The following is a 17918-nucleotide window of genomic DNA, read 5'->3' as shown; positions in this document are numbered from 1 at the left end:
CACGCTATTACACAGTATTACACAGTATTACACGCTATTACAGTATTACGCACTATTACACAGTATTACACACTATTACACAGTATTACACACTATTACACACTATTACACAGTATTACACAGTATTACACACTATTACACACTATTACACACTATTACACAGTATTACACACTATTACACACTATTACACAGTATTACACACTATTACACACTATTACACACTATTACACACTATTACACAGTATTACACAGTATTACACAGTATTACACAGTATTACACAGTATTACACACTATTACACACTATTACACACTATTACACAGTATTACACACTATTACACACTATTACACAGTATTACACACTATTACACACTATTACACACTATTACACACTATTACACAGTATTACACACTATTACACACTATTACACACTATTACACACTATTACACAGTATTACACACTATTACACACTATTACACAGTATTACGCACTATTACAGTATTACGCACTATTACACAGTATTACGCACTATTACACAGTATTACACAGTATTACACACTACTACACACTATTACTACACACTACTACACACTATTACTACACACTATTACTACACACTATTATTACGCACTATTACGCACTATTACGCACTTATTACGCACTATTACACACTATTACTACACACTACTACTACACACTACTACACACTATTACACACTATTACACACTACTACACACTATTACACACTATTACACAGTATTACACAGTATTACACACTATTACACACTATTACACAGTATTACACAGTATTACACACTATTACACACTATTACACACTATTACACACTATTACACAGTATTACACAGTATTACACACTATTACACACTATTACACAGTATTACGCACTATTACAGTATTACGCACTATTACACAGTATTACGCACTATTACACAGTATTACACACTATTACACACTATTACTACACACTATTACACAGTATTACACAGTATTACACACTATTACACACTATTACACACTATTACACAGTATTACACAGTATTACACACTATTACACACTATTACACACTATTACACACTATTACACAGTATTACACAGTATTACACACTATTACACACTATTACACAGTATTACGCACTATTACACAGTATTACGCACTATTACAGTATTACGCACTATTACACAGTATTACGCACTATTACACAGTATTACACACTATTACACACTATTACTACACACTACTACACACTATTACTACACACTACTACACACTATTACTACACACTATTACTACACACTATTATTACGCACTATTACGCACTTATTACGCACTACTACACACTATTACTACACACTACTACACACTATTACACAGTATTACACACTATTACACACTATTACACACTATTACACACTATTACACACTACTACACACTATTACACAGTATTACACAGTATTACACACTATTACACACTATTACACACTATTACACACTATTACACAGTATTACACAGTATTACACACTATTACACAGTATTACACAGTATTACACACTATTACACACTATTACACAGTATTACACAGTATTACACAGTATTACACACTATTACACACTATTACACACTATTACACAGTATTACACAGTATTACACACTATTACACAGTATTACACAGTATTACACAGTATTACACAGTATTACACAGTATTACACACTATTACACACTATTACACAGTATTACACAGTATTACACACTATTACACACTATTACACACTATTACACAGTATTACACAGTATTACACACTATTACACACTATTACACAGTATTACACAGTATTACGCACTATTACAGTATTACGCACTATTACACAGTATTACGCACTATTACACAGTATTACACAGTATTACACACTATTACACACTATTACTACACACTACTACACACTATTACAACACACTACTACACACTATTACTACACACTATTACTACACACTATTATTACACACTATTACGCACTATTACGCACTTATTACGCACTATTACACACTACTACACACTATTACTACACACTACTACACACTATTACACAGTATTACACACTATTACACACTATTACACAGTATTACACAGTATTACACACTATTACACACTATTACACACTATTACACAATATTACACAGTATTACACAGTATTACACAGTATTACACAGTATTACACACTATTACACACTATTACACACTATTACACAGTATTACACAGTATTACACACTATTACACACTATTACACACTATTACACACTATTACACAGTATTACACAGTATTACACACTATTACACACTATTACACAGTATTACACACTATTACACACTATTACACAGTATTACACACTATTACACAGTATTACACAGTATTACACAGTATTACACAGTATTACACACTATTACACAGTATTACACACTATTACACAGTATTACACAGTATTACACAGTATTACACACTATTACACACTATTACACAGTATTACACACTATTACACACTATTACACAGTATTACACACTATTACACACTATTACACACTATTACACAGTATTACACAGTATTACACACTATTACAGTATTACGCACTATTACAGTATTACACACTATTACACAGTATTACACAGTATTACACAGTATTACACACTATTACACACTATTACACAGTATTACGCACTATTACAGTATTACGCACTATTACACAGTATTACGCACTATTACACAGTATTACACAGTATTACACACTATTACACACTATTACACACTATTACACACTACTACACACTATTACTACACACTATTACTACACACTATTACTACACACTATTACACACTATTACGCACTATTACGCACTATTACGCACTTATTACGCACTATTACACACTATTACACACTACTACACACTATTACTACACACTACTACACACTATCACTACACACTACTACACACTATTACACACTACTACACACTACTACACACTATTACACACTATTACACAGTATTACACACTATTACACAGTATTACACACTATTACACAGTATTACACAGTATTACACACTATTACACACAACTACTACACACTACTACTACACACTACTACACACTATTACACTCACCAGGACCCGTTCGAGGAAGTGCTTGCCGCTGCTAAGGCACTCAAAGTAAATGGTTTTCCAGACGGAAGGCCGGTCCCCATGACAACACAAGCCCAGCAGTAACTTCTCCGCTTCAGGAAGATCCACTGGGTTGAAGGGAGGAGGAAAAGGCGGGGAAAAAAAGGTTAAAAGAAAAAAAAGAAGGCTAGTGGCAAGGCTTCCACGTTGTTGATACACCATACCCGAGGTACAACCATACCCGAGGTACAACCATACCCGAGGTACGTACAACCATACCCGAGGTACAACCATACCCGAGGTACAACCATACCGAGGTACAACCATACCGAGGTACAACCAGAGGTACAACCAGAGGTACAACCATACCGAGGTACAACCATCCCGAGGTACAACCATCCCGAGGTACAACAATACCAGAGGTACAACCATACCCGAGGTACAACCATACCCGAGGTACAACCATACCCGAGGTACAACCATACCCGAGGTACAACCATACCCGAGGTACAACCATACCCGAGGTACAACCATACCGAGGTACAACCATACCGAGGTACAACCATACCGAGGTACAACCATACCCGAGGTACAACAATACCCGAGGTACAACCCGAGGTACAACCATACAGAGGTACAACCATACCGAGGTACAACCATACCGAGGTACAACCAGAGGTACAACCAGAGGTACAACCATACCCGAGGTACAACCATACCCGAGGTACATCCATACCGAGGTACATCCATACCCGAGGTACAACCATACCCGAGGTACAACCCGAGGTACAACCATACCCGAGGTACAACCCGAGGTACAACCATACCAGAGGTACAACCCGAGGTACAACCCGAGGTACAACCATACCAGAGGTACAACCATACCAGAGGTACAACCCGAGGTACAACCATACCGAGGTACAACCATACCGAGGTACAACCATACCGAGGTACAACCATACCCGAGGTACAACCATACCAGAGGTACAACCCGAGGTACAACCATACCAGAGGTACAACCCGAGGTACAACCAGAGGTACAACCATACCGTGTTTTAACCCGCAAATTGTTACTCAAATATTTTGACAAAACCATCCATTTCATAACAAAAATTGGAGACTGTAGAGATTGTGCTTTGTTCTTCCCTCGGGTAGGGGTGTCTCAACAACTAGAGGATTGGCTACTATAGCCTAAAGAGAGAGAAATACTGTGGGGTGTCTCAACAACTAGAGGATTGGCCACTATAGCCTAAAGAGAGAGAAATACTGTGGGGTGTCTCAACAACTAGAGGATTGGCCACTATAGCCTAAAGAGAGAGAAATACTGTGGGGTGTCTCAACAACTAGAGGATTGGCCACTATAGCCTAAAGAGAGAGAAATACTGTGGGGTGTATCAACAACTAGAGGATTGGCCACTATAGCCTAAAGAGAGAGAAATACTGTGGGGTGTCTCAACAACTAGAGGATTGGCCACTATAGCCTAAAGAGAGAGAAATACTGTGGGGTGCCTCAACAACTAGAGGATTGGCCACTATAGCCTAAAGAGAGAGAAATACTGTGGGGTGTCTCAACAACTAGAGGATTGGCTACTATAGCCTAAAGAGAGAGAAATACTGTGGGGTGTCTCAACAACTAGAGGATTGGCCACTATAGCCTAAAGAGAGAGAAATACTGTGGGGTGTCTCAACAACTAGAGGATTGGCCACTATAGCCTAAAGAGAGAGAAATACTGTGGGGTGTCTCAACAACTAGAGGATTGGCCACTATAGCCTAAAGAGAGAGAAATACTGTGGGGTGTATCAACAACTAGAGGATTGGCCACTATAGCCTAAAGAGAGAGAAATACTGTGGGGTGCCTCAACAACTAGAGGATTGGCCACTATAGCCTAAAGAGAGAGAAATACTGTGGGGTGTCTCAACAACTAGAGGATTGGCCACTATAGCCTAAAGAGAGAGAAATACTGTGGGGTGCCTCAACAACTAGAGGATTGGCCACTATAGCCTAAAGAGAGAGAAATACTGTGGGGTGTCTCAACAACTAGAGGATTGGCCACTATAGCCTAAAGAGAGAGAAATACTGTGGGGTGTCTCAACAACTAGAGGATTGGCCACTATAGCCTAAAGAGAGAGAAATACTGTGTAAAACAATGGCCTTTCGATAGCGTTGCTTCAGAAATATTTCACTATGCATTTACAGTGAGCTAATACTTTCTCTCACCCACTGTGTAGTGTATTTTATAAACAGTATTGATACACAGCATATAGGGTCAATATACAGCTTCTTTTTTATTTATTTAACCTTTATTTAACTAGGCATGACATCACAATACCCCATAATGACATCACAATGTTTTACCTTTATTTAACTAGGCATGACATCACAATACCCCATAATGACATCACAATGTTTTACCTTTATTTAACCAGGCAAGTCAGTTAAGAATGAATTCTTATTTTCAATGACGGCCTAGGAACAGTGGGTTAACTGCCTTGTTGTAATCTGTGATTACTAAAACAATTACTTTTAAATGAATGATAGCCATTGATTCTTGAAAAATATAACTCATAAATACCTCATGATCTTAGTTTAACGGTCGTACCCCAACAGTAAACATGTCCCCTCCCCAGCCCCTTGGTTTATATGCATTACAGTTCATTAAGATTGCATGTCTACTTATATTAACTATATCATTATTAAATATACACCTACTGTATGACAGCTAGCAAATTAATTAGCTAACTAACGTTAGTCTGCCTACTGTATGACAGCTAGCAAATTAATTAGCTAACTAACGTTAGTCTGCCTAGCTGGAACTTCTGAAGAAGGAAACATTTTAATTTCTACAATTTCCAAAAGATAAAACAAAACAAAAACATCGTTACTTTCTACGAGACGTGTTTGTGCCGTCATGTGCGTTAGTAGCACCATTTCTAACTGATTTACATTCGTAGGTTGACTCCATTTTGATGTCAAGCTTTTACATTTTTGGTTGACTTTTCTTAGCAGATTGAATTATGGGACGTTTCAGGCCCCGAAGTGAACATAATTGTACACTCGACAAAACTCCATTCAAAAACGATGGGCTTACGATGCAAATTTCCCTTGCTTGGCGAATCATTTGGACCGATGACAAATAAGCCCCCCCAAGGGCACAAGGCGAGGAGGGTAAGTGGACGAGGGAGTGTCTTTGTTGAGTTTTAACCGCAGTCCATGTCACGTTCCAAAAGACTCTTTGGTAAAAGGAAAGGAGTTAGAATGACAGGAATGCCAGCTAAATAGACTGGTACTCAGACGAGAAGGCAGTCGGAAGGCAAGATCGTGTGGGACCATTCTAGCCAATGAGAGGGCAGACATGCGTGTGAACAACAGGTACAACTCCGATATATATATATATATTTTTTTTAAATCAAAGTTGCCGGGACGTCACATTACCTATTTATCAGTACACGCGTAACAACCTAAACACGATGAAACTTCCATTAAAGTAAATTACAATTTTATTAACCGAATTCAACGAACAGTCATTGACCTCCGTACATAAACTCCTGGATTGATGAGCAGAGAAAAAAACATAAGGAAAAAAAAAAAAAAGCGCCACCTGCCGTAGAAGACAGATTTTGGGCCAAGTTATCCCTCTCTCTTCTCTTCTTCCTCTCTGGTGTGACTCACACGTTTCAGTTGATTAATATAGCTCCCGCCTAAGGCCAAATCGGTATAAGTTTTGAAAATACCGGACACCTATGGAAAGACGCATCTTTCATCCAAGTTTCGTCAAAAACTAAAAATCAGGGGGCTAGTGCCGTATCTGAGATATCGTGTGTGACTAACGTACGAACGGAGACCGATGTACAGTATCCTCCCTGATTTCATCTAGGGAGACAATAAGCTCGTTTTCGATCCACTGTTTGTAAACAAACACATAATTTCAAAACATGGTTGTAACTATACTGTTGATCTCATGGATGGTCAGTCCTCGTGTCTATAGCTTCGTCTATGAATTTGAGAGTGGTTACTCTTAACCACATGGTGGGTTGACCACGTTGTTGTTGTTGTTGTTGTTGTTGTTGTTGTTTGAACTGCAGATTGCCCCTTTTAGGTTTCAGGTCAATTATAAGGAAGTAAAAGTCCATCCTCACCCTGGGTGCTGGGAGTCTCTCTCAGTAGTCGGTCTCTGTGCAGCCTGAGTGCTGTAGAGCAGTAATGGGAGAGCAAGGTGTGGCAGCGGGGCCGTAGCAGGGAGCTCAGGACCCTCTCTTCTCTCAGGGGCCCGTGTCTGGCCCTCCACAGGGCCTCACACAGGGCCTCCACCCCGCCTCCTCCACCTCGCTCCGACCTCAGGGGCATCAGGGCAAGGACCACACACATCTCCTCCGCCCAGCCCTCCATCTTCTCTGAGCCTGGACCAAGATGCTCCACTCTCTCCATCAGGTATCTGATGAATGTGTCCTTTAATAGAAATAATAATACATTTGATGTAAACCCAGGGGGAGGGGGGGAGGGGGGGTAAAACAATTACAATTAAAAGCTACCTGTAGGATGTGGTTCCCTGTGTTAACACTCCTGGGGTGGTCCTCCAGGAAGCTAACCAGAGCCTGGGCCACTCTGGGTCTCTTCTGGTCCAACAAGGCCTCGAGACAGGTCTCTATCCCTGGACTCTGAGCATCGCCCGCCCCTGGGACCCCTGATCCCTTTCTCTCCTCCGACTGGGTGGTTAGGAAGGCCTGGTGGAGTTCCTGAGGACGATGAACATATTAAAAAAAATATACTCTACGATATTAACTTGAAACTAACCTTATGGTTTTGTATCAATAGCCGTAATTGTTGAAGTTAACTTTATGATCTCTATAAAATGTTGTCCTTGTCTATTTTTTTTCTTTTTTAGAAAATAAGAAGTATAAACCTTGAGCGTCGTCTCTGGCACCTCGTCTCCTAGCTCCTCTAGAAGCAGCAGGAACTCTAGTTCTCTCCTGACTGAAACAGAAACCTCTTCCTTGGTCCATTTCTCCAGGACTTGAAGCCAAAGCCAGGCCAGTTTGTGAGGGCTGCCCACACTCTCCCATCTACAATACACACAAAGATAATTATATAACCAATTGATATTGGCTAATCAATTACAACCCAAAACTACCAGGAACATGAAAACAATGTATCAGCATTTCTCGCCACCAAAACACCCTCCTCCTCCTCCTCCTCCCTCCTCCCTCCTGTCGTCGTCGTCCTCCTCCTCCTTCCTCCTCCCTCCTGTCGTCGTCGTCGTCCTCCTCCTCCTTCCTCCCCCCCCTCCTCCTCCTTCCTCCTCCTCCCTCCCTCCTCCTCCTCCCTCCTCCTCCTCCCTCCTCCCTCCTGTCTCGTCGTCCTCCTCCTCCTCCTCCTCCTCCTCCCCTCCCCCTCCCCTCCCTCCTGTCTCCTCCTCCTCCTCCTCCTCCTCCTCCCCTCCCCTCCTCCCTCCTAACTCACTCTAGCGGGTAAGGGTAGGTGATGATGGCCTTGATGATGTCCCGTAGCCGTTGTGACACTTCTCCTCCAGCGTCACACAGCTGAGGCACACAGGCTCCAGCCAGTTCCCACTCTGCATTCTGAAGACACCGAGTGAAGAAATCAAACAGCTCCTGTAGGGAGGTCTCTGCCTCGCAGCCGTACGGGTGCATGTCCGTCTCCTCCTTCACCTCCTCTGGTTTAATCACAGCCTGGTCACCTCAGGGTCAAGGGTTCACCCCCCCGTCTTTCACGGCATGGCAAGGGAGGAGTAATAACCAGGAGCTGGGGAAGGGGGGGTAAAATACAGGATTTTATCAGTTAACATCTAAGAGATGCTTTTATCAAAAAAAAAAAAAAGACATACATTTTTTTTCTCCTATGGCTGGCACCCGCGGGAATTGAACCCACGACCCTTGGTGTTGCAGGTTCTAGGCACAGAGGACCACGAGCTGAGAAACGCTCAACTTCGTTCTCTGTGTTTGACACAGTCTCTCATACCAGATATAATGAGCCAGCCTGTCTGCATTCCTGGTTGATGTCACCGTTAGCTTACCTGTGTAATATTGACAGAAGCTTGTTTTGCAAACATGGCCCCGTTTTATCATCAATTGCCGTGCGGATCAATGGATCAGTCCATTACCTCTGGCAAGTTAAATGTTAACTCAAAGATGTGTATTTTGTATTTTATTTTTTTTTGCAATAAAGATGGTGACGCTACAATAATACACATTTACAATAGGCCTATATCTAAACACATACAGGGAATTTGGAAAGTATTCAGACCCCCTGGACTTTTTCCACATTTTGTTAAGTTACAGACTTATTCTAAAATTGATTCAAGGATTATTTTTCCTCATCAAACTACACACAATACTCCATAATGACATAGTGAAAACATGTTTTTACACATTTTTGCAAATGTTGATGAGGGAAAAAAACAATTGAATCAATTTTAGAAAAATGCTGTAACGTAACAAAATGTGGAGAAAGTCAAGGGGTCTGAATATTTCCCGAATGCTCTGTAAGTAGTTGGTTTTATTCAAACACGGTCTATATATGGAAAAATAAGGTTAAACATTTAGACCAATCGATTCGGGAAAATAACTATAGACGACTCTCAGTCGGGGACAGCCCTAATGCATTTCATGGTTAACCTCAGCTTGTAAACCAACAGACTGGCTGGTGCAGGCAGTGAGCTGTTTGTTGAGTTGCTGGGCAACCGAGTGGCTGGGCAACCGAGTGGCTGGGCAACCGAGTGGGGCAACCGAGTGGCTGGGCAACGGAGTGGCTGGGCAACGGAGTGGCTGGGCAACAGAGTGGCTGGGCAACGGAGTGGCTGGGCAACAGAGTGGCTGGGCAACCGAGTGGCTGGGCAACAGAGTGGCTGGGCAACAGAGTGGCTGGGCAACAGAGTGGCTGGGCAACAGAGTGGCTGGGCAACAGAGTGGCTGGGCAACAGAGTGGCTGGGCAACCGAGTGGCTGGGCAACGGAGTGGCTGGGCAACGGAGTGGCTGGGCAACCGAGTGGCTGGGCAACAGAGTGGCTGGGCAACAGAGTGGCTGGGCAACAGAGTGGCTGGGCAACAGAGTGGCTGGGCAACGGAGTGGCTGGGCAACGGAGTGGCTGGGCAACGGAGTGGCTGGGCAACGGAGTGGCTGGGCAACAGAGTGGCTGGGCAACGGAGTGGCTGGGCAACCGAGTGGCTGGGCAACGGAGTGGCTGGGCAACCGAGTGGCTGGGCAACAGAGTGGCTGGGCAACCGAGTGGCTGGGCAACAGAGTGGCTGGGCAACCGAGTGGCTGGCCCAGTTAGACAGAATGAGATTTAGCTAAAAAGAAGCAAGCATTATCAGAAATGCTACAAAAAGGTAGCACATTGATTCTTAAATGGACAGAAACGTGCACGTGAGAACAATTAATTGCAAACTTAATAAAAAACTGTTTCACCCATGAAATTTGTCAATCCCCCTAAAAAATATGTTTTATCCAATGGTCACTAGTCTTGTTTTAATCTGCCATCTAAAATTGTAGCTATTTTAGCGCAGAAAATCCTCATAAAACTAACAACCCTCTTAAAGATCCTCAATGTGCTTTTCGGTAACGACTTGACAGCTCATGACGCCGATGTTAAAAGCCGGATGTCAAAGCTACCGTGCATACCTATATAACGTAGGTACAGGACGTTATGACGCCACGTAAAAGTTTACGCTCCACAACGTCTGCTGTTGGGATCGAGCAGCCAACAAGCCGGGCAGTCATTTGAAAGAGTAAGAACATTTCAGCGAGACAACTCAAAAGGGCGAAATCCATTAACGCCAAGATAATGGTATTCGTTGCCCTTGACCAATCAACCGTTCTCTGCCGAGGGTGATGTTGGCTTTCGCCGACTGGTCGAGCACCGGGTACACGCTACCAAGTGCGCTATTTTTCAGATGTTGCCCTACCGGAGTTGCACAGTAATTGCGTCATTGCTATTAGCTTCATGACATACATACTATGGAACTCCGTTTGGGTCTTTACATGTCAAAAAAGATACAGTAGCTCTGTCAAAGCTGGACAAAAAAGTCTGCAAACAAGCAAACACCGGGCCACGAACGATGTGTTTACAATACCGCTTTGGTAATAAAGCATCATTTGTTCGACCTCAACTTCTGGGCTAGCTAGCTTTAGCTTGGTACCTAGCTAGCTTTAGCTTTGTTCCTAACTAGCTTTAGCTTGGTACCTAGCTAGCTTTAGCTTGGTTCCTAGCTAGCTTTAGCTTTGTTCCTAGCTAGCTTTAGCTTGGTACCTAGCTAGCTTTAGCTTTGTTCCTAGCTAGCTTTAGCTTGGTGCCTAGCTAGCTTTAGCTTTGTTCCTAGCTAGCTTTAGCTTTGTTCCTAGCTAGCTTTAGCTTGGTTCCTAGCTAGCACCAATATAACCAGCCTGAAAACAACGATCAGTTGAAACTGCAATCATTGTGCTGGGGACAATAAAAATTCATTTTAAAATGCGACTCGTTTCAGGAAACTAGGCATATGTTCGGGCGTCGCTACTCCACAGGAGAGCCATTTGAACCCTACTCCACAGGAGAGCCATTTGAACCCTATTCCACAGGTGAGCCATTTGAACCCTACTCCACAGGTGAGCCATTTGAACCCTACTCCACAGGAGAGCCATTTGAACCCTACTCCACAGGAGAGCCATTTGAACCCTACTCCACAGGAGAGCCATTTGAACCCTACTCCACAGGAGATCCATTTGAACCCTACTCCACAGGAGATCCATTTGAACCCTACTCCACAGGAGATCCATTTGAACCCTACTCCACAGGAGAGCCATTTGAACCCTACTCCACAGGAGAGCCATTTGAACCCTACTCCACAGGAGAGCCATTTGAACCCTACTCCACAGGAGAGCCATTTGAACCCTACTCCACAGGAGAGCCATTTGAACCCTACTCCACAGGAGAGCCATTTGAACCCTACTCCACAGGAGAGCCATTTGAACCCTACTCCACAGGAGAGCCATTTGAACCCTACTCCACAGGAGAGCCATTTGAACCCTACTCCACAGGAGAGCCATTTGAACCCTACTCCACAGGAGAGCCATTTGAACCCTACTCCACAGGAGAGCCATTTTAACCCTACTCCACAGGAGATCCATTTGAACCCTACTCCACAGGAGAGCCATTTGAACCCTACTCCACAGGAGATCCATTTGAACCCTACTCCTTGGCCAGAGCGTCCAGTGTGTGCTCTGAAAGCGTCGAGAGCGAAACCCTCTGAATTTACGAATGCCCAGAGTGCACTCTGGCACTCCAGACTAAATTTACGAATACACCCGTAGTATAAACCAGCCTTAAGTCTTGAAATCTTTGGTTGTTTAGTACATGGCCTGACACGTGAATCCTTAAAGAGATGGGTGGGGCTAAAAGCTTAAGAGGATGTGAACAATGCTGAATGGGTGGGGCTAAAAGATTCAGAGGGTGTGAACGATGCTGAATGGGTGGGGCTAAAGCTTAAGAGGGTGTGAACGATGCTGAATGGGTGTAGACAAAGAAGATCTCTCCAGTAGGTACCAAAACATTAATAGGGGCATTTTCTCAAAAGTGAGTTTACAAGTTGATCAACTTTCAAAGCAGAATTACTTTCCCTTTGTTTCTCAACTTTAGTGTATGATATACCATTTTCTATCTCTGAGTCTCTACTTTTATCCAATGTAAAACATTTAAAAAACACAATATAAAGTGTTGCTACATAAGACCGAATCGTGCCTGTCGGTCATAAATATGCAGTTGTCACACGACACAAAGCCACAGATGTCTGAAGTTTTGAGGAAGCGTGCAATTGGCATGCTGACTGCAGGAATGTGCACCAGAGCAGTTGGCAGAGAATGTTACGTTAATTTATCTACCATAACCCACCTTCAATATCGTATTAGATCATTTGGCAATGCGTCCAACCGGCCTCACAACCGCAGATCACGTGCATGGCGTTGTGTGGGCGAGCGATTTGCTGTGATGTCAACATTGTGGTTATTGGGTTATTAGTATGGGCAGGCAGAAGCTACATAAAACAAACACAATTCTATTTTATTGATGAAAATTTGAAAGCACAGAGAAATCAATTTAAAAAAAGATGCTGAGGCCCCTTTTCGTGCCATTCAGCCATTCACCAGACGTGTCACCCGGTGAGCATGTTTGGGATGCTCTGGACAACAGCTCGTTTTCCAGTTCCAGTCAATAAAACAGCAAGTTGGCACGGCCATTGGAGAGGAGTAATCAGGCCACAATCAACAGCCTGATTAACTCCACACCAAGTAGACGTGCCAAGCTTTTTTCTTCTTTTTTTAACCTTTATTTAACTAGTCAGTTAAGAACAAATTCTTATTTTCAATGACGGCCTAGGAACAGTGGGTTAACTGCCTGTTCAGGGGCAGAACGACATATTTGTACCTTGTCAGCTCGGGGGTTTGAACTTGCAACCTTCCGGTTACTAGTCCAACACTCTAACCACTAGGCTACGCTGCCGCCCTCATGGTGGTCACACCTGATTAGTGGCAGTCGGTGTCATTTTAGATGAGGGAGGACAATATGTTTTTTTCTTCATGAGCACGGCCTTATTTCTATCACAGCATATTGGATGACTGTGATTCATATTCCATTCACCCAGTTCAATGTAACAGTGTTAGGTTTAGGATAATAGGTAATACTATAATGTTCTCTATACCCATCATGAGGTTGAAACAACCTACAGACTATGAATGAAAGTTTCCAACGTAGGTGCACACAGGTCGAAAGAATAATTTGAGGTGACAGACAGCGACACATTCAATACCGCCTTGCACACTCTTGCCTGCATCTAGCTGATCTAGAGTGTAATTATTAGTCCAACAGTTGCAAACGAGAGTTTATTGGACAAACCCAGGTATGTTTATTTCGTTTCGTTCTGTTTAAGAAACATCAGTCAACAGAATCGGCAGAATGAATACACCCCTGATCACGCGTAAAACACAGTTCACTTTCATAGGAGCCACGTGGTATTCCTTCTCACATCTATTCACTCTCTTCCTCTCTCCTTTTCCCTTCGTTTGTCAACTTCAATGCAAATCAACTGTATGTGACCAGGCGAAAAAACCTTTCCATGCCAAACCGCTACACACAGCCTACATTGTTGTCACCATATTAGCTAAAGTAACCTCATAGTCAACATAGTCAACTAATAGAACTAACGTGTTAGTAAACCTGCTATAATCATGAAGTAACGTTACAGTGTACAGTCAGAAAGCAGTTTAGCAGTTACACTGGCGGGCCCCATTCATTTGTTCAAAACTGTTCAACTATTGTCTTTCTCTTTGAGTCAACTATTCACCACATTGTATGCACTGCAGTGCTAGCTAGCTGTAGCTTATGCTTTCAGTACTAGATTAATTAACCGATCCTTTGATTGGGTGGACAACATGTCAGTTCATGCTGCAAGAGCTCTGATAGTTTGGAGGACATCCTCCGGAAGTTGTCATAATTACTGTGTAAGTCTATGGAAGGGGGTGAGAACCATATGCCTCCTAGGTTTTGTATTGAAGACAATGTACTCAGAGGAGGACGGAAACTAGCTGTCCTCTGACTACACCATAGTGCTACCCTACAGAGTGCTGCTGAGGCTACTGTAGACTTTTAGTGCAAAAAGTTCTGTTTCATCAATTATTTGGTGACGTGAATATATTTAGTAAAGTTTCGTCTAAAAAGGTTAACTTTTAAAAAATGTTTTACAATTTGACTTTTATGAAATTCACTGAGGAGCCTCCAATGCACCTGATACTGACTGGTTTTCTGACCCCCCCTAACCTGTGTTCCCAGTCATGTGTAATCCATAGATTAGGGACTAATTAATTTATTTCAAATGACTGGATTTCCATACATAAACTGTAACTCGGTAAAATCGTAGAAATTGTTGCATGTTGCGTAAATATTTTTGTTCAGTGTAGATTGTTTTTTTACATTAAGGTTCGTGCTTATTTGAGTGTTGTTAAAAAGAAACGCGACCTATATCATCATGAGACAACATTACTGACAGAGCAAAAACATCATCCAAATAATAGCCAGCTAGCTAACTTTAGCTGTCAAAAGAAACGGCATTGCATTCATGAAGGACGTAAGTTAACCGACTAAATCATAAACACATCATGCTGATTAGATCAAGAACAACCAATGCATAATAAACAACTAACTTACATTGACTTACTTTCTATCGATGTGAATGTATTCCTTGTATTTTATAATATTTCACTGTTATTTCTTCCCTCTTCCGAATTGTTATGCTTAGCGCACAGTGTCCAAGCTAGAGAGCTATGTCATGTGACGAAATCAGCTGATTTCGCTTGCAGTTCAAAGGTTAAAAGAGAGCTTCGCGCGAGATAGGCTATACCACGGGTGCATTCATTACGTCTATTCAGTTGCAAAACGTTGCGCCTGTTGCAAAAAGTTCTGAATTGTTCCGAATTGTTTTGCCATTGTTGCAAATCATTTTTCAACAAAAACGAAAGTTTCTACTGGACAAATTCAGTTAGGTCCCTCCACCTTTCATTGCGTTTGCTCTGTTCGCTTCCGTTTGCTTCTTAAACGTTTAACGGTTTCCGTTGCAAGACGTACTGTAATACACCCCAGAGATACTGGATATAATGACGAGATGCTTATGTCTCCGCCCTAACAATGGGAATCGTTGTCCACAGAGCGGGACAGCGGTCTGTTAAACTCCCGCCTATTCCTCTCTTTCGATTGGTGGATACATCTCGGAATACTGACTTGAATATTCAATGAGGGGTGTTGATCGTCAACCGCCTGTAAATTGAATGGAGAGTGAGATGCTAACCTCATGAATATGCATAGCCCGTGTCGAATTTCAATAGGAACAATCGATGAGGGCTGTTGACGTCAACCTCCTGTGCTGAGATTCTGATGATCTGACGCCACGTAAATATGCTTGTTTGACTTCTAGCGTGTGTAACGCTGTGGCACCTCCTCTCACCCCTCCCGTTGTCTAGTTGACAGGAATCTCCTCAGGCAGGATTGGAAAGCACTGACAGAGACAATGGCCGTTCCTCCTACCTATGTTGACCTTGGAAAGTCTGCCAAGGATGTCTTTACCAAGGGATACGGTTTTGGTCTCATCAAGCTGGACTTGAAAACAAAGTCAGATAATGGACTGGAGTTCACCAGCACGGGCTCTGCCAACACCGAGACCAGCAAAGTGGCCGGCACCCTGGAGACCAAGTACAAGTGGGCCGAACACGGACTGACCTTCACTGAGAAGTGGAACACCGACAACACTCTGGGCACTGAGATCACTCTGGAGGACCAGTTGACCAAAGGGCTTAAACTGACGTTTGATTCCTCCTTCTCGCCAAACACTGGCAAGAAGAGTGGTAAGATCAAGACTGGCTACAAGAGGGAGCACATCAACCTGGGGTGTGATGTGGACTACGACATTAACGGGACGGCTGTGCACGGCATGGCGGTGGTGGGCTACGAGGGCTGGCTGGCCGGCTACCAGATGACCTTCGAGGCCGGGAAGAACAGGGTCACCCAGAGCAACTTCGCCGTGGGCTACAAGACCGACGAGTTCCAGCTCCACACAAATGTAAATGACGGCACCGAGTTCGGGGGCTCCATCTACCAGAAGGTGAACGACCAGCTGGAGACAGCAGTCAACCTGGCCTGGACCGCTGGCAACAGCAACACCCACTTTGGCATTGCAGCCAAGTACCAGATTGATGCCGACGCATCTTTCTCGGCCAGAGTGAACAACTCTAGCCTTGTGGGCCTAGGATACACTCAGACTCTGAAGCCTGGCATTAAGCTGACCCTTTCTGCTCTCCTGGATGGGAAAAACATTAACACCGGTGGGCACAAGCTCGGCCTTGGCCTAGAGTTTGAGGCATAAGAAGGCAAGGAACACAACAACAACCCCAAAACCTTTTACAACAACCAAATCTTTTATTGAAATAGCTATCCTCACAACCTTGTTTCCCTTACAGTAGATGTGCTTTGGTTGAGGTGAGGCGGCACACATGGTGAAATCGCACTACAGTTGATATTCCACTTTTACAGGACCATTTCAGATAAAATATTTTGGAATACAGGGCCCAGTTTAGAATAAAACTAAGATGTTTTAATGGTCGGCAAAATGTAAAAATGATAAAGGTCTGTTAAGGTCTCATGTAAACACTAATTTATTTATCTATATTTTCAAAGCGGATAAGAGAAAATAAGATACTGTAGATACATTTTTTTTAAGGATTTGGTAAACATACAGTTTACTTTTTGTCCACATGGTGGGGCTGTTGCATTAAACAGATCACTGGTACTGGGTTACAACATAAACATTCCTTGGCCAAGGTGAAATATTCCTCTGTACTGGAGAGTTCTCTCCTTGTAAACCCTCTGACAAAGAAGGGAAGTGTCTGAGATATTATATTATTATGGGATGGGTAAGTGGTCCTTCACTTAAGCAGCATTAGCTCTGAGGCACTAACTACTTTTTGGGAATATGGTGCCATTTAGGATCAAACCTGTTTTTGACTCGTCTGTCTGTGCATTTGGTGTGAATTATTTTTTATTACATATAGCAAAAATATATTAACAATGTTCTTGAATACTTAACCTGTCTGTGAAGTTTAAGGCAAACCTCAAATGTTCCCAAATAGAAAGGTAACCTGTCCTGCACACTATACAACATCCCTCTTAACACAAATGCTTTTACAAGGAATGTTAGTCTTCCGATG

At 42.7% G+C, this 17918-nt stretch overlaps 2 protein-coding genes across 2 annotated transcripts in view; one reads left to right on the top strand and one right to left on the bottom strand.

Annotated features, from left to right (window-relative positions):
- The window catches only part of zfyve26 (zinc finger, FYVE domain containing 26), a 153602-nt gene extending 137939 nt beyond the window's left edge, over window positions 1-15663 (bottom strand). Inside the window, 6 exon segments of the mRNA XM_065025938.1 lie at window positions 3184-3308; window positions 7319-7628; window positions 7712-7915; window positions 8083-8242; window positions 8640-8942; window positions 15380-15663. Of these exon segments, the coding sequence (XP_064882010.1) occupies window positions 3184-3308; window positions 7319-7628; window positions 7712-7915; window positions 8083-8242; window positions 8640-8830 (990 nt within the window). The 5' untranslated portion in view covers window positions 8831-8942; window positions 15380-15663.
- A 443-nt stretch (window positions 15664-16106) lies between these two features.
- LOC115124423 (voltage-dependent anion-selective channel protein 1-like) lies at window positions 16107-17418 on the top strand. Its single transcript, XM_065025932.1, has one exon. The coding sequence runs from the start codon at window positions 16226-16228 to the stop codon at window positions 17075-17077; it is 852 nt and encodes a 283-aa protein (XP_064882004.1). The 5' UTR covers window positions 16107-16225; the 3' UTR covers window positions 17078-17418.
- The last annotated feature ends 500 nt before the right edge of the window (window positions 17419-17918 follow it).

The sequence above is a fragment of the Oncorhynchus nerka genome, linkage group LG12 (assembly GCF_034236695.1).
Source record: "Oncorhynchus nerka isolate Pitt River linkage group LG12, Oner_Uvic_2.0, whole genome shotgun sequence".
NCBI classification, from domain to species: domain Eukaryota; kingdom Metazoa; phylum Chordata; class Actinopteri; order Salmoniformes; family Salmonidae; genus Oncorhynchus; species Oncorhynchus nerka.
Note: the sequence above shows the minus strand (reverse complement) of the source record. Positions and strands in the feature narration are given on the sequence as shown.